At 47.3% G+C, this 26,605-nt stretch overlaps 1 protein-coding gene across 3 annotated transcripts in view; it reads right to left on the minus strand.

Annotated features, from left to right (window-relative positions):
* Positions 1–226: 226 nt before the first annotated feature.
* Positions 227–26,605, minus strand: part of HRH2 (histamine receptor H2) — a 54,865-nt gene continuing 28,486 nt past the window's right edge. For 2 of the 3 annotated variants that reach the window (XM_032336978.1, XM_032336977.1), the window contains one exon: positions 227–3,134. In XM_032336978.1, coding sequence (XP_032192869.1) covers positions 2,942–3,134 — 193 coding nt within the window. In that variant the 3' untranslated portion in view covers positions 227–2,941. The remainder of the gene's footprint in view (positions 3,135–26,605) is intronic. The other variant, XM_032336980.1, reaches the window with a different exon arrangement.

The raw sequence follows: 26,605 nt of genomic DNA on the forward strand, positions 1-26,605 counted from the left end.
GGCCAGCGGGACAAGGGCCTGATCCTTCTGACAACCCGTCCTTCATTGCTGGTGTGGGGTTTCTCCAGTCCCTTTGAGAGCTCCTTGACTTTTTAAGGCAATTGCCGAGTTGGCCTTTACTCCAGTCTTTTACCATAACTCCATTTCTAAATCAAGACACACCATGTGATGAAGTTTGGGGAGTGTTCCTCACCAGGAAGTGAAAAAATAAAACTGCAAGGCAGCATCTGTTTTGATTGCTTTATTGGAACATGATGGTAACGCAGAACATGGGTTTGGGGGCCCACAGCAGAAGCTGCCCTCCTCTATACAGCATGTACCCCACTTCTGCAGCCAGCAGAGGCTCCACAGAACCTCCAGAAGGGTGGGGGCAGCTCAGCCCAGACCTAAAGGAGGCCCCTGCCATGCCGGGGGCAAGGTTCTTGGGCACACGCTGGGCCGGAGCCCCAACCAGATGAGGCTGCCACTAGCCAGACCACATCTTAAGCCTCCAATTCCTTGGCTGTGACTTAGAGACCCACCTGCCTCAGGGAAGGGATTCTGGGGCTTCTAGAAGGAACCCAGCCAAGAGATTGAGCACCTCTGAGGGTCATGGGGCAAATCATGCCTTCAGGTGTTTTGGCAGATAAACTGCCAAAGCCCTTGCTTAAAGCCCTTGCTATGTGCCAAACACCCTTCTAGGGGCTGGATATACAAAGGTCAGCAGAAATAGGCAGGGCCCATGGCCTCCTGAGTGGGGGAGACAGACAAAGGGGAGGGAACCACACAGATGACTGTAAATCACAAACACGCAGTGGCTTCTGAGGCCTGTTGTGGTGTGTGTGTGTGTCGGGGGGGAGGCCTGACCTAATGGGGTGGGTCAAGGAAGACTTCCTTAAGAAGTGGTATTTCAGTTAAGCTCTCATGGCTAGATGGGTGGGAAAAGCATTCCACGTCATGGAAACAGCTCTGTGCATGGCCCTACATCGGGTAGGAGCGGGAGGATAAACAAACAGAAAGGAGAAGCCAGGAGGATCAGGGCAGAGAGACAGAGGGCAGTGTGGCTGGAGGAGGCCAGAGGGCCATGTCAGGCCTGAGCACGCAGAGCTGGTGGCCCAGGAGAAAGGTGGTCACCTGCATGCCACATGTGACCACAGCAGCATTTTGCTTAGCCTGCTGTGGCTGTTGGGTGGGGGCGGGGGGTGGGCTGGGCAGAGGCCAGTGGGGAACGCCGAGAGCTGTCAGGAAGCTATCTCAGTTGTCCTGCCCAAGGGATGGCAGTGGGGCTGCGTGTGGACAGGGCAGGAAGAGAGAATCAAGCAGACAGTTGGGACCTGTGCAGCTGGGACGGGAGAAAATGGACCATGAGGAGCTGACCCTCAGGCTGCAAAGCCGGCGGCAGCCTTGTGTGTGAGACAGGGAAGCTGGTAGAGGAACCAGGGCAGGGAGAAGGTCCGAGTGCGGTTGCGGACAGGCTAGAAGAGAGGCCCCTTCGGAACACCAGGCAGAGGGGTCGGGCATGCGGCTGGGAGTGGAAAGCTCCCAGGAGAAGCCTGGGCTCCGGGCACAAACCTGTGAGTTATTTCGTCACAGGTAAATCTCCTGGTGACTTGGGTTACGAGGGTACACACGAGGCCACAGTGGGACAGAAGTGAATGAGAAGAGTGAGGAGAGAGGGCTCGTGGGACAGGCACTCCGGACAGCGGGAGAGAAGACGGCCGCCAGCCGGCCCAGAAGGCCTGGGTGCGCATGAAGGGGGACACCACCGGGGGTTCGTGGAACCAAGGGAGGAGTGGGATCGGGGAGGGGCCGTGGTTATCGGGGAGAGTCCAAGCACACCCCGTTCCTCTGGGTGGCACCACCCCCATCGCCTTGGGTCTCTTCAACAACCCTGTGAATAGCAAAGAGGATCTTACCCTCTTGGGTGGGAGTCAAGAGCTGCTCAGAGAGATCACTACTGATCCACCCAAGGTCACACATCCAGCAGAGGACACTGTGTGGTCAACTCCCCACCCCCCAGGGCAAGCTCTCCCTCTGGCTCACTACCCACCACCCCCCCCAAACCTGCCCCTGCTGTTGGCTCTACTCCACACCCCTTCTTGTTGATGGAAAGCACCAGAGAGGGCCAGTGCTGCAGCATGAAGGGACCCCTCAGGCCCCAGGTCGGAGCCCCGCTAAGAGAAGGGTGGGCTGAGTCAAGACAACACCTTGCTCTCTCCTCAGCAGCAGTGCAATGTCAGGTCAAGGATGCGGGCTTGAGGCCTGGCTTTTTGCCCACACTCCCATTCCTTTGTTCCTTCAACAACTATCTTTTGAGGGCCTCCGAGGAGCCAGGCATGCGTGCTAGCTGAGCTCGACCTGGGGCGGACCCCAGTCTTCCTGGACACTCAGTTTCTACCTCTGTAAAGTAGGTTGGTGATTCTTGCCACAGGTTCAAAGGATTATGTGAGCTCCTGCAGTTCAAGTGCTTAGCACACGGCAGGTGCTCAGTGAAGGCAAATTTCCTTCTTTTCTTCCCTTCTCTTCCTTTCCCTGCCTTGCCTTCATCCCATACAACCTGTGAGGGAGTGACAGGCTAACTCTTTATGGTGACACCCCTGCTGCGCTCAGAGGGCCTGCGTGTTCCTGCGTGGCCAAATCCACGCACACACCTGTGCACACACCCCCCGTACCAGCCATCTCGGCTTGAGACTTGGGGCCAGCCCCAACGTGAGCTTTGAACCCATGGGATTCAGTGGACCCATGCCCAGGAGAGTTCTGAACATCTGCTGAGAATGCTGAGCACCGGCCGGGCTGCTCTGCATAGACCTGAGGACCCCAGCACCCCACTGTGTGCTCCAGGAGTCCCTAGACTCAGGCTAGGGTGCCTCCTTGGTGGCTCTGGGGGTTTCTGGGTCCTTAATGGCTCCAGGAGTCCAATCTTGGTGACCAGAAGCAGTATCTTGTGTGTCCTGGGCCGGGTCTACACAGCCTCGGAGGGCAGAGTCCTCCCCGCTTCCTGGGGTGGTGTCCTCAGTGGCTCTTTGGACAGCGTCTCTCCTGGCTGCTCCTCTGAGGGGCCTCTCATGTGTCTCTGGAGGAACCTACGCCCCCACAGACTCTTGCAGCAGCTTAGAAGGTTGCCGGAGCACAGCGTACTGGAGAGCGCGGGCTTCCTGAGGAGACACAAGCATAGGTCAGGGCTGACAGGACCATGGAGCAAGGCCAGCGGGCCCAGGGCCCACCCTCTGGCCTTTGCTTCCTCTGAGCCAGCCCGGGGAAGGGTGGGGTGGGGGAACCCTTCCTTGGCCACCAGGGCAGCCCACGTGCCGCAAGGACATCGAGGGCTGCATTCAGGAGACCTGCTCTCAGATCTCACGCCTGCTTCCAGCATGCCGTGCGCCCCTTAACTCCTCCGAACCCTAGGTGGGGGAAAAAACAGCCACCTTTCCAATTCTTGGAAGGACTAAGTGTTATAAGATATATACGAAAGTATGCCACACCTTGCCTGGCTCACACCAGGAGCCCAATTAGTGTTTGCTGTTTCTCACTCTCAGTGAAATGATTCCTTGCATGGCTTGAAGGGAGGCTGAGAAAAGACGCCCAGATTTACTCAGCCTTGCCTTACAATCAGTTGTGAGCACATCCGTCTCCATTAGAATGTGTGCTCCCCCAAAGGCAAGGCACTAGCCCCCCGGCAATTACAGCTGGCAGATAATAGTTACTCAGTTAATGTCCACGGAGTCAATCTGATCAAACAATAGATCTCGAACAGTGAGTTAGCCAAAAGCTTGGTAGGAAAGCTTTTAAACAGGCTATTTGGCAGACATTTTTATGAAGAAGAGATTTCCTTCCCTTCGGGGCATACAAAGTTCCTTGGAGCTATTGCCTGCTAAGGTACAGATAGCAGACCAGCTTTTCTCTTTAGCTGCTTTCAGCCAGTAAGAATTCCTTTATCATCTTTATTTCAAGTCAGAAGGAAAGGCTCAGTGTGGCGCTCCTGTGTCTTCCGCACCCAACACCTGCAGATCTCCCTTTAGAACAGAGAACAGGAGGCAGGCTCAGAGATGTAAGCAGGCAACTGGGCCTGGTCCAACTTTGATGACATTGTTTCGTGCGATTGTATCTATGCTCATGAGCTCTTTCTATTTTCCACCAATGATACTGTTTCCATTAATAGTGACAGTATAAAGTTTCCTCATATATTTTAGTGAAAACAGCAAGTTGGTGTAGAGATTTAAGAGCATATAATATAGGTGGGACAAGACTAGGGGCTGGACTGGATGGGGAAGGGAATGCGCAAGCAACCGTGGTTTGGGGAGTGTCATTCTGAGTCCCCGACACATCCCAGCTTCCACTTAGCTCAAACACAGGAGAAGCTGAGTACTGTGTGGTGTCCCTAGAGACTGTTTCTGGGGTCTCTGCCATCCCAAGACAAAAATCTGGCTTCAGCTCTGTCTAAAGCCAGGACCGCTACCTCCTTTCTGGCTTCCCTGCCTAGGCTGGAGTGGTAGCTTTCCTCGTCAGCTTCAAGCTGGGAGCCAGCCACTGCTTGGTCCTGAGACACTGTGCTTCCTAGGATGTCCATGAAGATCACACCTGGCCTCAGCTCCCATGATCATCTGTGAAGGTGGCTGCCAGAAGAATCATCTGGCTGCCAGAAGAATCTATGTCCCTGCTCCTCCTCCCTTCTACATAGAGAGAGGGAAGAGCATCGAGCTTTCCTTTGGCATCTGTTAGATAGATGGATAGGGGTTATGGATTGGGATGCCTGACTTTGTAAGATACAGATGACAGCTGCCCCCGACACCCCAGATCCCCTCAGTGCATAGGTAGGCTCCAGCCTGGCCACTGCTGAAGGCCGCCAGTGGCCCAAGCACTCCCTGGAGGTATGGCCAGCCCTTCCCTCCCCGGAACACAGGCCCTCACCTGGACCTCAAGGTTATACCCCTGGCACCTCAGAGACCCCATCCTTCGTGCTGCCAGGCAGGTTATCTACTCTTGGATTAACATTCCAGACGCAGCTCTGATCAAGCGACTTTCCCTGAAATTACCAAAGAAAAGCTAGCTTTGGCTAGGAAATAACCGGCTCCCTTCTAAAGAGCTCACAGATCCCTTAAAATAATATTACTATGGAAATATCACATGCTCCTTGTAAAAACTTTGGGACAGACAGATGAACAAAACAAATAACTCCTCTTCTGAGGCATATCTTTGTTACATGTTGGATCTGTCATTAAGTATTTTTATTTATTTATTTATTTATTTATTTATTTTTTAAGATTTTTATTTATTTGACAGAGAGAGATCACAAGTAGGCAGAGAGAGAGAGAGAGAGAGAGAGAGAGAGAGAAGCAGGCTCCCCACTGAGCAAAGAGCCTGATGCGGGGCTTGATCCCAGGACACTGAGATCATGACCTGAGCCGAAGGCAGCGGCTTAATCCACTGAGCCACCCAGGCGCCCCATGTCATTAAGTATTTTTAAATGAAGTACATCATACATCCCAAAAGACTATATAAAAAAACAAATGTGCATGGTTTAAAGACTCTTAAAGAATACTAAAATGGATACCACCTTTCAGGTTAAGAGACAGAATTTACCAGTACCTGATTTGTCCCAGCAAGTACTTAGGTATCGAAACAGCCTACTGGGTTGATCCGCCTACACTTTATTTATTTATTTATTTATTGGCAGAGAGGGGGGTGGCAAATTATAGCTTCATTCTTTTTATAAAATAACGATTGATTCAGCAGCATTGGCATTTTCTAAATTGGGGCTAAATCTGGATGGTCTGTCTGGAATAAGGCTGTTCATGGATGACAATTGTCTCGAGATGAATCTTTTCTCTGCCTCACACGCCTTCCTTTGGCAAACATCGACTCCCCACAGCATGTGGTCCGGGTGGGAGGGCGATCATCGGGCCCCACCTCCCAGATGCCTCTCCATGTGGCACCTGCGACTGCTTGAGGGGTGAGTTCAGAACACAGCCAGGGAGAAAGAGGGTCCCTCCCGTGACTGCTGCACCTTTCTTATGAGACAGAGAAGCTGGGAGCCCATGAAATAAGGCAGTCAGTGGTTCTCCTACTGAATTACTACCACTTGCGACCAAAAGACTTTTGCCCAGGGGCGCCTGGGTGGTGCAGTGGGTTAAGCATCTGACTCTTGGTTTCTAGTCAGGTCATGATCTCAGGGTCATGATTTCAGTCTTGGGATTCTCTCTCTCTCCTTCTCCCTCTGCCCCTCCCCCACTGCTCAGGCTCACTCTCTCTCTCTCTCTTTAAAAAGAAAAAAAAAAAGGGGGCGCCTGGGTGGCTCAGTGGGTTAAGCCGCTGCCTTCGGCTCGGGTCATGATCTCAGGGTCCTGGGATCGAGTCCCACGTCGGGCTCTCTGCTCGGCAGGGAGCCTGCTTCCTTCTCTCTCTCTGCCTGCCTCTCAGTGTACTTGTAATTTCTCTCTGTCAAATAAATAAATAAAATCTTTAAAAAAAAAGAAAAAAAAGAAAAAAAAAGATTTTTGTCTAATATACCAACACAGAGTATTATTTGAGGTAGACTATTTCTGGTAATAATATAGTCAGCAAAACAACCTTCTATGACAGTTTGTAAACACAACCAACTGGCTATACTTTATGACGGTAACAACCCTCTTCAACACTTGATACCTGTAAACAAAACAACTTTTACAATATTTTATAACTGCAAACACAAGTTTAACATGACTGGAAGGGCTCACCACTTATTTGACATTTTGAGTGCATACAAAGGCTTGAAAAATACTGGCTTAGTGGGGCACCTGGGAGGCTCACTCAGTTAAGCGTCTGACTCTTGGTTTGGGCTCAGGTCCTGATCTCAGGGTCCTGGGATCCAGCCCAGACCCCAGACAGGCTCTGCACTCAGAGGGGAGTCCCCTTGAGGATTCTCTCTGCCTCTGTCCCTCCTCCCACTCAAGCACGGTCCCGCATGCTCTCTCCAAAATAAATAAATAAATCTTAAAGAAAAAAGAGAAAAATATTGGCTTATTTATCAGTTAATACACAGTTTCAGATACTAAAATTTTGATTACTTAATGCCGTTAGTGGGTTTTGGGATACATAATCTCTCAACATACATCTCAATCATTTTCACCTAGGTAATAAGCATTAATTTATATAATTTACTCTGGAATTTAAAAAAAATTCACCACTTGTAAAAAACAAACAAACAAACAAACAACCCAGAAAAATCCAAAGAAGGATTAAAACTATAAATCAAAAGTATTTAAAATTCAGATTTCCTTTTATATAAATGAAATCATGTTTTATGATTTTTTTCCTCTAGCTACCTTTTATTGTTGTTGAACACTCTATTTTTGAGATTAAATTGTTTATGTTCCTATAGTTCATTTTCACTGCTGTATTCTATTATGTGAAAATACTCCAATTTATTTATCCATTCACCTGTTGATAGACATCTGAGTTGTTTTCCATTTTTTAAATCATTTCCCTTCTCATACTTGTTTTTGAATTTACATGATAATGGCCTCATCAAAACCCTGATAGAGTTTGAGCAGAATTGGAATGATCTATTCCTAGAGTATTTGATAGAACTCCTTTGCAAAACCATGTCATACTGGTGTTTCATTCACTTTATTTATTTTTAATGGTTACAGGACCATTCCAGTTTTCTATCTCATTGCAAGTCAGTTTTGGCAAGTTCTGTTCTGCTAGAAAATTTCCCCCTTTTCTGAGTTTTCCCTTGTTTGGGGCATAGAATTGATTACAGCATTCATATTCCCTTTCCTAATCTCTGTGACATCTAAAATAATATCCTTTCTAAACTCTTAATATTGCTTATTTATGATGATTGTGATTGATTTCTCTTTGTAGTTCTGTCAATTTTACTTTATGTATTTTTGAGGCTAGTTTATTAGGTACCTATGTGTTTAGAATTATTATTATCCCAGTAAATAGAGTCTTTTTTCAAAATATTGTGACCATCTCTATCTTTAGTAAAATTTTTTGTTTAACATTCACTTTGTCTGATATTAATATAGCTACCCACATTTCCTTTGGTTAATATTTGACTAGCATATTGTACTTTACTTTCCTTATACTTTCAATATTTTTGTTTCCTTAAGTCTATTTCTTCTAAAAACATTTGTTTTGGTTTAAAAAAAATCTGACAAGCTTTGTTTTTCTTACTTGGATAGTTTATTCCATTTACACCATGTATTGTGATTACTGATAATTTTCACTAATTTCTTCAGTGTGGTTTTGTGTTTTATATTTGCCCCACCTTTTCTAACTTTTCCTATCTTTTCTTGCTTTGCTTTAAGTTGCCCCTTCTCCCCTCATTCTCTTTCCTTCTCACTTTGTGGAATTTCTGGCCTCTTATAAAATAATTTTAGCATGCATATTCAACATAATAAAGTCTAGTGGCGTGGAGCCTGCCCCCTTTACTTAGTTTGCCATTCTTGTCAAATGTAATTTTGGACGAGACACTAATAAGCTAAATTCCAATACTGTGTAGACTCTATTACATTATAGAGTCTAGAGATACCAATATTTTTATAGGTTTAATATTCTTTGGCCCCTTTCATAGCCCTATGGTGCATCCTGCTGAGCCCTAAATCTGGAAGCTGGGGGATGTTAATGGGGGTTCTCAAGAGCACATAATATGGGTTTTGCCACACAGTAAGTGCTTATGGTAAACAACTGTCATTTTCACCTTCCCATTATCTATTCCCCTTCTCTTGGTAACAGCACTTTGATTCTTTGGAAGCCAGCCTTCCTCGCTCGTTGCCCAGGTGAGCGAGGTGGGGTTGACCTCTTATTCTTTGCCCTGGCTCCAGGTGCGTTCACAGAGTCAGACATAGGACCCACCCAGCCAATGAAAGTCTGAAACTTTTTTGTTGGAACAGTAGGAAAGAGATACATTTTTCACTGGAGTTGCTAAGACGGTAAGATATAAGCTTGGAGCTGCTGGTGGCACCACTGGGAGACTCTGAGAATGAGGTGAATACTGTGCAAAACTGAGTTGAAAGCTGGAGAAAGGCATATTTCTGATGACATTTGCACATTTGGATCCAGCCATGCTTGAAGCTCCCCTTGTTTTCTTCAGTTTTTTTTTTTTTTTTTTTAAGATTTTATTTATTTATTTGACAGAGAGAGAGATTACAAGTAGGCAGAGAGGCAGGCAGAGGGGGGGCAGAAAGCAAGCTCCCTGCTGAGCAGAGAGCCCAATGTGGGACTCGATCCCAGGACCCTGAGATCAGGATCTGGGCTGAAGGCAGAGGCTTAACCCACTGAGCCACCCAGGCACCCTTGTTTTCTTCAGTTTTATGAGCCAGTTCCCCACCTCCACCAATCCCAGCCTCTTTATTTTATTTATTTATTTTTTGAGAGCAAGAGCAAGTTCACATGTGCATGAGTGTGGCGGAAGGGGTAGAGGGAGAGAGAGAGAATCTTTTTTTTTTTTTTTAAAGATTTTATTTATTTGACAGACAGAGATCAAAAGTAGGCAGAGAGGCAGGCAGAGAAAAGGGGAAGCAGGTTCCCTGCTGAGCAGAGAGCCTGATGCGGGGCTTGATCCCAGGACCCGGGGATCATGACTGAGCCAGAGGCAGAGGCTTAACCACTGAGCCACTCAGGCACCCCGAGAGCAAGAATCTTAAGCAGGCTCTACGTCCAGTGCAGAGCCTGATGCGGGGCTCAATCTCATGACCCAGAGATCATGATCTGAGCCAAAATAAAGAGCTGAATGCCTAACCAACTGAGTCACCCAGGCACCTCCCCCTTCCAGCCTCTTTCCACTGGGTTTCTGATCCTGGCAGTCAACAGTATTCTGATTATAATACGCCTAGAATCTGAATTTGAATCTGAATCTCATCTTTTCACATTGAGGGTGTTAGAATATATTCAGCCACCCATGGTCCAGATCCAGTTTCAGCACTACTCTCTCTATAGGAAGCCTTGCTCAGACCCTCTCTGAACCTCGGTTTTCTCCTCTGTGAAACAAGTCTGTAACAGCATCCTCACAGGACTGCTGTGAGGACTACAGGTAATGAGTGACAGTGCTCTTCACCACTTCTGTCTCCTGCATAGAGTACCAACGACCACACACACACAAACCTGCCATCACTTCCATGAGTGCTTTTGCCCGTGTCCCATTGCTAGAGATGTCTTTATGTTCTTTGCTGACGATCAACTTCTACTTCTGTTTCAAGGTTCTGCTCGAGCATCACCTTCTGTGGGAAGCTGTCTCTGAGGCTTCCCAGGATCGTGGAGCCCCTCCCAGCTCCTACAGCTCCGAGGCCCTGACCTCCAGGGGTTAACTCTCAGTTGACTTGTCTGTCTCCCAGACTAAAGGCAGGTGCTGGACCTTTCATCTTCAGCCCCACTGTCCAAGTTTCTAGTAGGTGTTCAGTCATGTGTGTGAACATGAAAAGCTCAACCAATCCCAGCTTCAATAGTGATTCTCCCATGTTCTGACTTCCCCAATTCACAGATCATCAGAAACTGTGTGTGGTGACTGATGCTGCCTTTATTTCTATATCTACCTCCCTGCTGCTGGCTGGGAAAAGCCTTGTGGACAGGAACCCCGGGAGGGGCAGTGAGGGATGCTGACCATTTTAGCCAGCAACTCTGAGACTCACCATGTGCTGGGGGGATGGAGAAAGCATGAGCGTTGGGACCAGGAGTCCTGAGTGTGGTTTGAGCCTTCCTCATTCCCCCGCTGTTGGGTCTCAGGACAACTCCATCTCTTTCTCAAGTCCCTGTCTTCATCTGTAAAATGGGGATGATCCCAGTGAAAGGGCTGGCAGAGGAAGGTTCCTCCTCCTCCTCCCTTGTTTCCTGCAATAGGCGTGGCCACTGGCTGTTTTGTTCCTCAGGCTCCCTAAGAGCTGGAAGTTGAGGGACTGTGTGTTGAGGGTCTGGGCTGATCTCTGAACCCATTTCTGTGCTCAACCACACAGCAGAACCGCTACTGCCATGTGTCAGCTTTGCCTACATCCTGGGAACTGGGTCACCGAAACTCCTTTATGGGGAAAAGGAAGTAGAAGAGAAGAGAAAGGAGAAGAGGCTCTCTCGTTCGCGGGGAGCCAGCTGTAACCCACCAGCGCTCTTTCCCCTGCCTTAAGCTTTTGTCAAAGTCAGGGGTGACCCTCTTCTCAGGGCCAGGCTTATTTTCTGGTTGTTCTGGAATAAGCTACGAGGTGGACATTTCAGGACACTGGACTACCCAGACGCCAATCAGAGCGTCATTTCCACATATCCTTGTTTTCTATCACAAACTGATACCGCCCGATACGCGGGGATGACCCAACTTCAGGCCTCCGCTCATGAAAGAAATTAATTTTTCAGCCCTACTCAGAATCTTCTGGAAGCAGATACAGAGGGTTTGCCTACAGCAGCATCTGTTTCCAAGGGCTAGTGGCGAGGTCTTTTGTCCTTCAGCAGCAGGTATCACGGCGAACTGGGCGGAGGCTTCCTCCTGGAGTTTTGTACACACACTGTGCTCATTTCCAGAGAAGGTGAAATTTATCTAAGAAAGGCATCCTGGAACTCCCTGGGATGTAGTTGAGATCTGGAGGTGACAGTCATAAGCCATTGACCCCTTTTAACTTTTCCCTCATGACAAAGGAACCAGATGGTGAGGGTCCGAAAGCTTTGGGCTCATCAAAGGGATCTTAATGATTAGGGACATCTCGGGACACCCGTCCCTGAATGCTGAATGCCTGGGACCGCTCTGGGAGCTCAGTGAGGGAGGGGTCGGCTATGACTCTGGCAGTCGTGAGGGGCCTGGCACAGAGCAGGCATCCTACACTGTACTGGTGAATGAGTACATGATTGACAGGAACTGGTGTTTACTGAGTGCTCACGTGCTAGGTCCTGAGTGGGCTGTGTGGCATCCTTTTTCTAGTTAACCCTCCCGGTGGTGCTATAAGATGAGTCCCATTCCACAGACCAAGAAACTGAGGCTCTGGGGGTTCAGTGATGTGCCTAGGTCACTCAATAACAAAACTCAAATAGGAAACAACAGCTCTTGGCTCCCACGTACACACCTTGCCACTGTGGCCTGCTTCTTTCTGAGGACCAGGCGAAATGAATTGGACAGAGCAGGACCGAGGTTAAAATGAGAGACGTGGCGATGGTCAGGGAAAGGTCGCTGGTCTCCGGTAACTTACAGGTGTGAGTAGCTATGAACGTGAACACACGTATACGGATGGGCAAGTGAGTGTGTGCTAGGGCCCGAGTGTGTGTGGGTGTGCCTGGGCAAGATGGTGGGCACAGAACCATTTCTGGCCCCGGGGATCAGGGGAAGTTCCGCAGAGCAGGTGGCCTTTGAGTTGGGCCTGGGGCAATGAGTGGAAATCGAATGGGGATGTCAGTAAGGGGTGGGTGTCTCTTCAGGCAGAGAGGGCAGCCTGGGCTGTCTAGTTCATCTGGAGCAAAAGGGGCCTGAGGATGCAGTGGGAGAGGAGACGGAAAGGGGTCCTATAGCTGGAACGGGAAAGGCCTGCTGGACGGGTTTGCCAGCAACCTGGCAGGCCCTGGAGTGATGCTGGAGGCTACGGAGCCTGGGAGTGTCAGTAATCAGCCGAGGAACAGTCTCAGCTTGTGGCCTGGACTGGCCCTTCTCTGTGATCTCACACCTACGTGGGTCAGTGAGATTGTACCTGAGTGACTGCCAGGGATAGGATGGCTGGTGGGGAGGGAGTGTGACCCTTTGTCACAGGTGCTCACGCAGATGGGGACGGCCAAGGCTGCAGGGTGCGGGTCCGGGCCATTTTCATGGGTGTTCTCTTGAAGGCCCTCGATCTCCAGTCATGTTGAGCATTTCAGGCTTCAGGTCTTGGCCTGCCACATGGACACTGCTCACATCTTGACGGATGAGGGGAGGAGACCTTCGTGGAATTAAGTGACCTGACCAAAGTCGCAGAGTTGGTGGGTAGAGGAATGGGGTTCTCGCCACGTCTCTTTGGTCCAAAGCCTGTGCCCTGAGCCCAGAGGGCAACCAAATGATAGTGCCTTCTCGTTCTGGTTCTCAGCATTTTGTGAGTCTGAGCTCAGTTAAGCCACATGCAAACCCCATGGGGGAAGAGCTAGGATTTTCCCCATTTGATGGAGGAGAACACTGAGGCACGGAAAGGGGAGAGATCTGCCTGAGGTCACACAGCCAATAAGGGGAGCTGGGTATGTTACAGTGCACTGGGCTTGTTGCGTGAGGGCGTGGGGGGCCCTACTTCCATTCAACCCCTCCCCTGCCTCCACATCATCCGGTTCCTGGGGCTGCACTGGAATTGCCAAATAAAAAAGTGAGGACAGTACTCACGCGTCAGGCACTCAATACTGAACTACACAGCACGCGTATGACACACACAATTGAGTTCTTAGCACTAAAAGATGAAGTTTGGGCCCAGAGAACTTGGGTCACTTGCCTAGAGACCCACAGTGGGTAAGTGGTAGAGCCTTGAAGGAGCCCCATGTGGCCCAGCTGCGAAGCTGGAGATGTCCTACCCACCCTGATCCCTTCCTGTATGCAAAGCAGCTTGGGGAGCCCAGGTGTCACCCACGCAATTTGGGTCACACTCAGTTCGCCCCAGTCCCAGGCTTGTGCTCCCCTGCCCTGCAGCTCAAACCCTCCAGTGATCCCCATGTGACTGGATGGCTTGCCCAATCCTCTCCTTGAAAGTATAGAACGTTTGGTAAACCTAAGAAAACCCCAAAGCCCCTGCTTACGTAGCCCAGGGGGTGCTTACCAAAAAGGAACCATGGCACCCGAGTCAATCCTCAAAGTCATTTCCGATCACCCATTCTGTCCCACTTCTGTGAGGCAGGTGAAATGTCATGCCCACTTTACAGATGGGGAAACTGAGGCTCAGGCAGGCCTGCCACATGCCCATGTTTGGGTGCTATCAGGTGCAGCATCCTGGGCTCAGCTCCCTGTACCAACATGCTGGTCTCTTCAGGCTGACTTATTTGATCTGAATGGCTGAGGACGTGGATGTGTGTCAGGCTGTCCCCTCTTTGATGTCCTTCTCAGTCCTTTCAAAGATTCTTAGCTCTTCCCTGTCCCCTCTGCCCATCTGAAAAAGCCGTGCATCTATGCCCTGCCCTAGCCAGCAGCGTCTCTTACAACCCTTCCAGGATGCTCTCCCGACTTGGTTTCGAGGAAGAGATACCTTCCAGTGTGGTCGGTGGCAGGGAAGCCTGGCAGCCTGTCTAGAAAACAACTAGGCAAAGGGTGACAAAAAAAAAAGCTTAAAGTGTCCCTCCCCTTCTACCAGTAATTCTGTTCCCAAAAATTCAGTTTCTAGGGAAATAATCTGAAAGAAACAAAGTGTTCTCTGCATGGAGATGTTCATTACAGGGTTGCTTATAATAGCAAAAAAAATCTGGAGACCACAGCAAAGTGCAATTGGGCAACATTTCAGTCAACCAGGTGGCTCCTCATGCATTCCCCCCGGCCCCACCAAGCAAACTGCGATGGCCTGGTGTTCACTGGGGACCCCCCCCATGTGCCAGGCACGGTTCTCCGGACTTTACATTTATTGTCTCCTTTAATCCTTGCAACCTTCTGAAGTGGGTCCTGGCAACACCCGCATTTTACAGACCAAGAAACTGAGGCATGGAGAGGTTAGGTAATGTGCCCAAGGTCTGTCTGACTCCAGCAAACTCAAATGCTCCCAGAGCCGTGGTAGTGACTAGTCACTGTCACCAGGTAATTGGTTGTTAAAGGCAGGTCAGTGTGCCAGGTGTGTGACGTCTCACCTGAGATACTATTTTGAGATGTCAAGGGCTTGCTTGGCAAGGTAGTAGAGTGGGCCCCCCAGTCACTCTCCTTTGGGGTCATAACTCAGATTGGAATTGAAGTGGGGGGGTCACTGGAGGATGAGTGTCGGGGGGCTGAAAGCACAGGGGCTTGTGCCCTATCCTTAGTGGAAGCCAGGACAAGAAGGGGCCTCTGCAGACAAGGCAGAGAGGAGGCTTCAGCCTAATCCTATACCCCAATTCCTCTGCTTCACAGGGAGTGAAGAAGGTCCCCCAAATCTCATGGATCTACAGGGAGCCCCAGCATGTGGCTGGGCATTGAGGCCTGCCTGCTGGGGGAGTCTAACGAGTCTGGGGGCCTGCAGCAGAGGCCAAAGCCCCTGAGAGGATGTGGTTGGTCCTCATCAGTGCCAGGGAGAGCCCAGGAGCAGGTGATGTGTCCCTGGGCCCAACCATGCCACAAACACCAGGGATGGAGAAACTGCCGTGACAGGTCTATTGTGGTCCAGAGGACGCCATGGGAGTCAGACAGCCTCTGGGAAGGCTTACCCGAGAGGGAAGGAGATGGGCAGGGAGTGGAGAGAATCTTGTTTTGAGTTGGTTCAACTTCCAAAGTCACTGTGTTTCCAGCGGGATGTGACCGAGCTCCCTGACCTGGAAAGTATACGCTTCTCTCCACCATCGTGAAATGGTGGTCCACGGGCACCCTGAGCAGAACAAAACAAAGAATCTTCCACCTGTGCAGGCTCAGGGCTGCTCCATAGGCTGCTGTCCCAGCCACATGCATTAACAGCCTTGCTTCTTCTCCAGCCTGCGGTGGAGGTGCTGTAAGGACGAGCCCCACTTTTCAGATGGGAACAGAGTTTTAGAGAGGGAAGGACTTGCTCAAGGTCAACCAGCCAACAAAATTGGGGAGGTCGGCTCAGCGCTTTCTCGACAGACCACAGCACTGAATGGCATCTCATTCCCTTTGAGGGCACCCCTCTCCCCATGTTCCTTTGTCCAGAATGGCCCCTCTGCTCCTCAGCTTAGAAACTACCTACTGGCCTTCGGGGGTCAGCTGAGATGTCGCCCCTTCCAGGAGGCTTTCTCTGCCCTCCCAACCCAGTCCCCACAGCAACGGGGTCTGAGCACCCATCACATGTGTCTGTACTCCTCCTTGCTCTTCTAGGGTCTCCAGGAGTGTCCCTTTCTCTCCCATCTAAACCCCTGCAAGGGAGTGTGCCCTTGGTAAAGGACGAGTGACTCAGTCACTCAGTAAGACTTTGCAGCCCCTAAAACAGGAGACATGTGGCCCTGCTGAAGAACTCCCAAGTGTGGAACCTCTTTTTGGCCATGATATTGAGGCCACATCTGCTCATGAAGAACACGAAGGGGGAACAGAGCCATGATCTCAGGGATTGCATAAGATGGCAACAGGAATGGTGTTTCTCCTTGACTTTCAATCTTCTGGTTCCCCTTCCACAATAATTTCAGTATTTATAAATACAGTGTTTCCAAAGTCATTGTGGAAAGGGAAGTTCCCACTTTCCTTCCACTTCCACTTCCATTGTGGAAGTTCCCTGAATCCTCTGGGCATTGGGACTGCCTCGCCATCCACCCCAAATGCCTGTCCCTGGGTGACAATGGCATGTCGTTCAGTCCTGGAAGGAGGAAGGCTGGAGTCCCATCCATGGGCAGGACCTGCCCAAGCCTTCAGCCCTCCCTGCATGCTGCAACCTTCTGCATTGATCAGTCTGCAGCCGCAGACCTGCCAGTGCGCCCCAGAACTACCCACCCCTTCCGCCAGCTGGGACAAACTCCCCAGACTCCCTCCTTCCTATCTCTGAGTGGAGAGTAAGTCATCCATGAATCCCAGGAGAGCCTCAGGGGCTATGGACACCCTTCAGTGCACAGTGGGTCTCAGGTGTACCCCATCCCTGTCCCCGACCCCACCACAAACAGCCCCTATGGGTTTCACGAACTGCCCCCAGAGCGGAGATCTCTGTGACTCACTGCTGTCTCTTCAGGAGCCGTGGCAGCCTCCAGAAGTCTTAGCTCTCTGACAGATGAGGAAACTGGGACTCGGAGAGAGATCGTGATACACAGGCAGCAAGGAATCCAGTTCCCTCATCCACCAGGGCGGGGGTCCCTCGGCAGTCCTGTGGCACACCTGCTTGGCTTGGGCTCCCCATGTGTACTCACAGCTTGGGGCGTGACAAGGACACATTTTACTGAATTTGCCTCCGCACTCAGAACAATTTATTAATATGAAAAACATGTTCTTTGCTGCCCTTGCCAGAAGATTCTTGACACAAACACATTGGGGGTTTGGCATAAATTCTCTCTCTTGTTAAGCATTTATATATAATTTGGGTTGAAACTGTTCCTTGGGCCTGATCCAAGTCCCTCATTTTCAGAAGACAGATAGATGTGAGACTCGGGGGTCAGGGCCTGACTTGAACAATTTGGGGGCACAGCTGCGACATGAGTCCCCAGTGCCTGCCTTTAACTTCCCAGTTGCTCCTGTAGCGAAGGGGGGAAGGAAGGCAGGCAGGCAGGCAGGCTACCACTTTCTAAGCATCTACTCTGTGCTCAGTGCTCTGTATAAACTGATGCTAAGCCTTACTGCTTGTCCACATGGGGAGGCATTTCTATCCCCATTTTGCAGATGAGCAAGCTGAGGCTCAGAGAGCGCAAGCCACCTTCCCAAAGTCACAGAGCCAGAGAGTGCTGGGGCTGAAATTGACACCCATTTCTTTCCCCTACATCAAGGGCTGGCAAACTATAGCCTGCAGGCCAAAACCAACCTACCACCCATTTCTGTTGAAATGGTGAGGGGAAAATAAATAGAAGAATAACATTTCACAACAGATGAAAATGATATGGAATTCCCATTTCAGCATCTGTAATAAAGTCTTATTAGAACACAGCCACCCCCATTCATTTACGTACTGTCTGAGGCTGCTTTCGCACTCTAAGGGCAGAACTGAGTAGATCTGCAAGAGAGAACAGATGGGTTGCAAAGCCCAGACTATTTACTATCTGGTTTTTTGCAGATAAGATTGGCTGATTCCTGCCCGAGGCCATGCAATTTCCCAGAGGGCCTGGAAAGTCTGCAGGGTGTCCACTGTCCCTGCCCAAGGACACCAGGGCTTAAACCTAGGTCTCCTTCTGCTTGGCAAGTCCTGTGCCCTGGGACTGGATCCCCTGGAGAAGGGCCCTCCTCTAATTTATTCACCTGGAGTGTTCACCTCCCCCTTTTTTCTATGGGTACAAAACTAATAGCAGTGGCCCCAAACGCACAGTTCCCCTTCCATTCCCATCACAGCCTCTAAGAAGGCAAAGTATGTCCATCATATCTGCAGCAGCAGAAGTGGATATGAAGGTGGGGAACAAGCAGGGGCAGGGGTCTGCATGAAGCCAGAGGGAGGTAGGAGGGATGGCAGAAGCTGGATCCTCTAGCTGAGTTCAAAGGCAAAAATCACCAAGGAGTTAAATGAGGAGTTCTCTACCTTTCAAGTGACTCCGGGGGGCCACTATTTATTCTCTGTGACTTTTAAGGCTGTAAAAGGTTTCCCACCTCCTCTCTCTCTCTGCTTTCCTTCCCCTGACTTCCCCTCTAGGGGTGGGAAGGGAATCTCATTCCTGAAACTCTCCACAGAGACAGAAAATGAAAAGGATTAACTCTTTGCTGTAGCCTGTCTGCTCTGCCTGGCAGTTGTACACACGTGTGAGCTGTGCAGGCGTGAGCAAAGTGTTCTGGGCCTCCCTTGGGCAGGAGGCAGGGACAGGGGCACCTGAGGAGTCCATGACATAGTCTCATGCCTAGGGCTCCCCACCAGGGCCAAAAGCTTCCATAAAGCCCAAGGGTTCTGTGAAGGAGAAATCCGACCATGGATGGAGGAGGGGAGGAAAGAAGAAACAGGGAAGAAAAGAAAACAAAGCGAATGGAAGAAAGAAAGGAAGAAAAAGCAGAAATAAAGAACTTAGGCAACATTACTCTAAGTGAAAAAGCAGGTCCAAAGACCACATATTATATGGAATGTCCAGAATAGGCAAATCTGTAGAGAGAGAAGATAGATTAGTGTTTGCTTGGTGGAGGTCAGGCAGGAATCAGGGTTGGGGAGGTGATCACAGAAGGCTACAGGGTTTCTTTTGGGGGTGATGAAAATGATCTAAAATTGGTTGTGGTGATGGTGGCACAACTTTGTGAATATACCAAAAACCAGTGAATTGTACGCTGAAATGGCTGAATTGCATGGTATGTGGAGCATATCTCAATAAAACTGTTCCATAGAAGGAAGAAAGATTGAAGACAGTCCAAGATGGCAGCATAGGAAGCCCCTGAAATCACCGCCCCTGGACACACCCAGCCTATAGTTACACATGGAACAGTTCTTGCCGAAAAAGAATGGAAAAGTAGTGGAACGTTTCCCTCCACAACAAGGGATAAAAGGGTCACATCAAGACAGGTAGGAAAGATGGAGACACAATCTTGCCAAAAACCATAATCCTGGTGGGATAATTCACAGTAAAGAGAGATCTTCTGGGTCTGTAATCTCTCTCTGAGGAGAGACAGGTTTGTGTCCCACACTGCGCCCCCCAACCCTTGGTATCCGCACTGAAGAGAGGGGAGGGTCTGTGGGGATTTGAGGTATTCCTTCCGAGGGGCTCATGTGTAGACTTGCCCATCCTGGGACCAGCGGGAAGTCAGCAGTTTGAGAGGTGACTGGATTATACGTGGAGAAGGTACATTTACCAGAAGGGCAGAGGTCAGTTGGGACTTTCTCTGGGGACGGAGGTGCTGGTGGGCAGCACTTTTGCACTTTCCCTCTACCTTGCAAGTATGGGTCAGTATGCACAGACACAGCTTTGCTAAAGCCTTGTGTGTACCTATCCCCCAGCCCTCTTTCTCGGCCTCCCTAGAGCCATGGGCATGCCCGGGCCTCAGCACTCTCCAATAGTCTCACTGAAGATGGTTGGCGAGGGCAGTCCACACAGGGGACAGCGCTGATCACCTGGCCCTTGTGGCTAGAGGTGCTTGTGTTTATGGGTCCCCTGTGATCATAGCAATTAGAAAGTTCTAGGAAGGCTGTCACACTCAGCGCACTGCACAGACAGCAGACTGAAACACAACTCCAGTCTGCCTCTGAAAAAGACTCCTCTACTTGTCCGGGAACTTCAACCTGAGGGACAGGTTTCAGGTTTGCTGGATATCCAGAGGCTACAGAGGCACTTGGAGAGAATACAGCCAGGGAAATAGCGTCTTTGAGCCTTCCCTTGGCCTTCACAAAGCTCACTGGTATCTCTTAGGAAAGCGCTTATACATTTGCCAGAAGCCCTGATTTTTCCAACAGTTGCCCACAGGACACCTCCAGATTTCCCAGTCTGGATGCCAGCAAGGTCAACAACTGCAGTCCTACAAGACTATATACATTTGCATACTTAGAAAGTTGCTACCTGAGGCTCTGGCTTCCAATTGGACCAAAAGTAGGTGCTGCCTGTGATTTCTCTCTTTGGAACACTGGCAGGTCTTGGCACACACAACCACAGTGGTCGCTCAAGAATAAATCAGACTACTCAGTCACAAAGGCTTGAGGGACAATAAGAGCTAGGGCGAAGTTGAATGATAAGGTTCATCTCCTGCACAAGGCCACTTTTTCAGGACTAAGGAGGTAGTTCTTTTGACTAATACCTAGAAACCAACACAGAGAAGCAAGCAAAATGAGGAAAGAGAGGAATATGTTCCAAATAAAAGAACAAGACAAAATCTCAGAAAAAGATCTTAATGAAACAGAAATAGTAACCTATTCAAGAGTTCAAGGTAATGGTCATGAAGTTTCTCACTCATCTTAGAAGCGTGGATGAACACTGAGAACTTCAACAAGGAAACAGAAAATGTAAGAGGGTACCAAACAGAAGTCACAGAGCTCAAGAATACAATAATGGAACTGAAAAATACATGAGAGGGCCCCAACAGCAGATCAGATGAAGCAGTTGAATGGATCAATGACATGGAACACAGAGCAGTGGAACTCACCCAGAGCAGCAAAAAGAAAAAAGAATTTTAAAAAGTGAAGATAGCTTAAGGGACTTAGGGAAGAACATCAAGCAGTATAACATTTGCTTTATAGGGGTCCCAGAAGGAAAAGCAAAAAGGGGAAAAAAACCTATTTGAAGAAATAATGGCTGAAAACTTCTCATTCCTGGGGACAGAAGCAAACATCTAGTCCAGGAAGTCCAAAGAGTTCTTCTTCTTCTTCTTCTTCTTCTTTTTTAAATAAAATTTTTATTTTAAAATACACTATTTTATATTTATCAGAGAGGGAGAGAGAGAGAGAGAGAGAGAGAGAGTACAAGCAGGTGGAGTGGCAGAAAGAAGGAGAGTGAGAAGTAGGCTCCCCGAGGAGCAGGGAGCCCAATGTGGGTCTCGATCCCAGAACCCTGGGGTCATGACCTGAGCTGAAAAAGTAGATGCTTCACTGACTGAGCCACCCAGGCACCCCTGTCCAAAGAGTTCTAAATAAGATGAAACCAAAGAGAATCACATTAAGACACATTATAATTAAAATGTCAAAAGTTAAACAGAGAATTTTAAAGGCAGTAAGAGAGAAAAAAAAACAAAACCAAAAAACTTCTTGCATACAGGGAACCCCTCTAAGACCATAAGCGGACTTTTCAGCAGAAACTTTGCAGGCCAGAAGAGAGTGGCATCATATATTTAAAGTGTTGAAAGGAAAAATACTTCTAACCAAGAATACTCTACTCGGCAAGGTTATCATTTGGAATTGCAAGAGAGATAAAGAGTTTTCCAGACAAGCAAAATCTAAAGGAATTCATCATCACTAAAGTGGCCGTACATGAAATATTAAAGGGATTTCTTCAAGCTGAAAAGAAATGCCACTAACTAATAACAAGAAAATATATGACAGTAAAAATTTCACCGGTAAAGGTAGTAGATTAACCACTTATAAAGCTAGTATAAAGGTTAAAAGATAAAAGCAATAAAATTAACTAAATCTCTTAATGATTACCTGAGGGATACCAAAATAAAAGAATGTAAATATAACATGAAAATCACAAAACATGGGGGGAATATAGAGTTTTTACACTGCATTCAAATTTAAGTTATCACCTTAAGTAAGATATATATGTATCTACACACACACACACACACACACACACACACACACACACACACTGCTCTACATGAACTTCATGGTAACCACAAAGCAAAAAGCTTATAATAGATACACAAAACATAACGAGAAAGGAATCTAAAATTAACCCTAAATAAAGCCATCAAACCACGAAGGAAGAGAGCAAGGAGAAAAAAACAAAAAACAAAGAGGAACTATGTTCCAGAAAACATCTGACAAAATGGCAGTAAGTACATATTTAACACTAATTAAGAGTAAGTGGACTAAATTTTCCAATCAAAAAACACAGAGTGACTGAAAGGATAAAAATAAGAAAAATATATCCACTGTCTACAAGAGACTCACTTCAGATATAAGGACACGCACAGATGGAAAGTGAAGGAATGAACAAAGATATTCCATGGGAATGGAAAGAAATCTGGTTTAACTATATCAAACAAAATAGATTTTATTTTATTTTATTTTATTTTTATTTTAGAGAGAGAGAGCACATATGCATGAGTGGGGAGTGTGAAGGGGCAAATGGAGAGAGAGAAAATCTTAAGCAGGTCACAGAGCCAGCATGGAGCCTGATATGGAGCTTGATCTCAAGACTCTGGTATCATGACCTGAGCCAACAACAAGAGTTGGACACTTAACCAACTGAGCCAGTCAGGTGCCCCAGACAAAATAGACTTTAAAGCAAAGATGATAAGAGAAGACAAAGAAGAGTATTACATCATGATAAAGGGGTCAACCCCAAAAGATGATAATATTTGTAAATATTTGTGTGCTAACACGGGAGCACCTAAATATATAAAGCAAATACTAACAGACCCACAGGGAGAAATGGACAGTAATACAGTAATAGCAGGGGACATTAATACCCCCCTTTCTTCAATGGATAGAACGTCCAGACACAAAACCATTAGGGAAACATTGGCCTTAAATGACACATTAGACCAGATGGATTTAAAAGATATATATGGAAAATTCTATCTTCAAACAGCAGAACACACATACTCTTCAAGTACATATGGAACATTGTCCAGGTTAGATTACATGTTAAGCCACAAAATAAGTCTCAATAAATTTATGGAGATTGAAATTACTCTTAACGATAGAGAATAAACTGAAGATTGGAGGGGAGGTGCGCAGGGGTATGGACTAAATGAGTGATGGGTATTAAGGAGGGTGCTTGTGGTGATGAGCTGGGTGCTGCATTTAAGTGACAAATCACTAAATTCTACTCCTGACGAATATTCTACTAAATTCTACTAAATCACTAAATTCTACTCCTGACGAATATTATACTATATGTTAACTAACTAGAATTTAAACAAAAATTTGAAGGGGGAGGGGAAGAGAAAGACCAAAAATCACATCAAGCATCTTTTCTGACCACAGTGGTGTGAAATTAGAAATTAATTACAAAGAAGAAAACTGGAAAAAATTATAAATATGTGAAGATTAAACAAAACAGCCAGTGGGTCAATGAAATCAAAGGCGAAATTAAAAAAAAAAAAAAACCTTGAGACAAATGAAAATGGAAACACAACAATCCAAAATCTAGGAGATGCAGCAAAAACAGTTCTATGAGGGAAATTAATAGGGATACAGGCCTACCCCCCAAAACAAGAAAAATCCCAAATAAATAATCTAAACTTACACTTAAGAAATTAGAAAAAGAACAAATGAAGCCCAAAGTTAGTAGAAGGAAGGAAATATAAAGATCAGAACAGAAATAAATGAAATAGACTTTAAAAAAAAGTAGAAAATAGAGATAAAATAAGAGCTGGTTCTTTGAAAAGAAACAAAATGGACAAACTTTTGCTAGATAATTAAGAGAAGAAGGGAAAAGGCTCAAATAAGTGAAATAAAAAATGGAAGAAGAGAAGTTACAACTGATAGCATAGAAATACAAAGGATTGTAAGAGATTGCCAAGAATAATTATATACCAACAAATTGGACAAACTGGAAGAAATGGATAAATTCCTAGGAACATACAATCTTCCAAAACTGAATCATGGGGGCGCCTGGATGGCTCAGTTAGTTAAGCATCTGCCTTTAGCTCAGGTCATGATCCTGGGGTCTCAGGATTGAGCCCCGCATCGGGCTCTCCTCCTCAGCGAGAAGCCTGCTTCCCCCTCTCCCTCTGCCTGCTGCTCTCCCCCTTGTGTGCTCCCTCTTTCTGTCAAATAAGTAAATAAAATTAAATAAAATAAAAACCCTGAAGAAACAGAAAATCTGAATAGACCAATTACTTTACCAATTATTAAAGAGATTGAATCAGTAATCAAAAACTACCCCCTACCCCCCAAAACCTCCCAACAAACAAAAGTCCAAAACTACACAGCTTCACTGGTGAATTCTACCAAACATTCAAAGATTTAATACTTATCCCTCCCAAATGCTTCCAAAAAAGTGAAAAGGTGGGAATGCTTCCAGACCCATGTTAAGCCCAACATTACCCTGATCCAAAACCAGACCAGGACACTGAAAGTGCATGCGCACATGCGCGCACGCACACACACACACAATTACAGGCCAATATCTTTGATAAACATAGATGCAAAAACTGCCAACAAAATATTAGCAAATCCAATTCAATAATACATTAAAAAAACCGTACACTATGATCAAGTGGGATTTATTCATTCCAGAGAAGAAGCATGATTCATCATCATCAATGAGGGTACATCACTTTAACAGGAAAAGGTAGAAAAATCATATGATCATCTCAATAGATGCAGAAAAAGCATGTGACAAAATTCAATATCCATTTATGACTTAAAAAAAAAAAAACCCAAAACTCTCAACAAAGTGGGAATATTAAGAACGTACCTCAACATATTAAAGGCCATATATGACAAACCCACAGCTTACATCCTACCCAACAGTAAAAAGCTGAAAGCTGTTCCTTTAAGATCAGGAACAAGACAAGGATGCCCACTCTTGCTATTTTTATTCAACATCATATTGGAAGTCCTAGCTGAGGAGTTGGCAAGAATAGAAGAAATTAAAGGCATACAAATTGGAAGGGAAGAGTAAAACTGTCACTTCTTGCAGAGATACACTATACAGAAAACTTTTAAGACTCCACCAAAAACCTGATAAAAATGAATTCAGTAAAGTCACAGGATAGAAAATAAATATACAAAAATGTGTCACATTTCTATACAGTAATAATGAAGTAACAGAAAGAAAAATTAAGAAAACAGCCTCTTTAGGGGCGCCTGGGTGGCTCCGTCAGTTACGTGTCCCACTCTTGGTTTCAGCTCAGGTCATGATCTCATGGGTGGTGAGATGGATCCCTGAGCTGGGCTCCATGCTCAGTGTGGTGTCTGCTTGGGATTCTCTGCCTCTCCCTCTTCCCCTCCCTGTACTTGCATGCACTCTCTCTCCTCTCTCTCTTAAATAAATAAATAAAATCTTCTAAAAAAGTAAACAAAACAATCTAACAACTGCCTCAAAAAGAATAAAATACCTAGGAATAAATTTAAGCAAGATGATGAAAGATCTGCACCCTGAAAACTATAAAACATTGACAAAAGAAAGTAAAGAAGACACAAATAAATGGAAAGATAGTCCATGCTCATGGATAGATAGAATTAATTTTGTAAAAATGTCCATATTATCCTAGACAAGGTACAGATGTAATGCAATCTGTAACGGAATTCCAATGGCTTTTTTAACAGAACTAGAAGAAAGAATCCTCAAATTTGTGTGGAACCACAAGACTTTCTCTAACCAAAGCCACCTTGAGGAAGAAAACAAGGCTGGAGGTATGACACTCCTTTGATTTCAAACTACACTGCTAAGCTATAGCGATCAAAATAGTATGACATTGGCATAAAAATAGACACACAGATCAATGGATCCAGAATAGAGAGCCCAGAAATAAACCCAGACCAACCCCTAAGCAGTGGTGGGGCAGGACTCATACTGGGGCTCCCTAGTTCCACCCCGGAAACAGGAGAACACCCCAAGAGCCTTTATGCTGTGATGGCCGGGCACAGAGGGAAGAGGTGACAAAGCAGCCAGTGGGATTCTAGAGTGCAGTGGGGCTGCCAAGACCCTTTGTTGGGTGTGAGCTGCTCCAGCCACCTTTGCAAAGAGCACCATGAAGGCCATTAAGAGAGGTTGGAACTAGTGTGGCAAAAGGTTAGACTACTTTAGAACCCGGATGATACAGGAGAGCAAATCTGGGCTCTTAGCGGCGTAAGCTATGGGGAACTTCCCGCCTGAGCAGCACTCCTTCTTAGGAAATGTGTGTGCTGGGCTCCGGGGCTCATCTGCAGAGCCTGGGCTTGGAGCAGCCAGTGACGTCAGCCCCACACTCCCTTATGCCCCCAACCTCTGGCCAGACCAACTGTGGAGCCCTAAAGGCCAGCATCAGGTTATCAGAACTGTGGACCCCTACCCCACGGAAGCTTAATTTCTGTGTCCTTGCCCAAGTCACCTCCCCTATCTGGGCTGGTGGGAAACATAGCCAGGAGAAGGGGCTGCAGTCCTGTTCTGGGAAGGGGCCTCTTCCCTCTCCAAGACCGATTCAGAGCCTGCGGTTGCATTCTGTCCTGAGCCCTGCCCCAACACCACTATCTGGAGGGAAGCCCACTGTGACATCTGAATTAGGAAAGGGAACCAGGGATTTCTGAGCTCCTGCTAGTTGCTGGAACTTCCCTCACTGGGTTTTGATTTCCTGATCTCAAGTAGAGGCAGTATTATGTACTTCTTAGGGCTTTTGGGGAACTAAAACTAGATATTCACT

This window comes from Mustela erminea, chromosome 3 (assembly GCF_009829155.1).
Source record: "Mustela erminea isolate mMusErm1 chromosome 3, mMusErm1.Pri, whole genome shotgun sequence".
NCBI classification, from domain to species: Eukaryota; Metazoa; Chordata; class Mammalia; order Carnivora; family Mustelidae; genus Mustela; species Mustela erminea.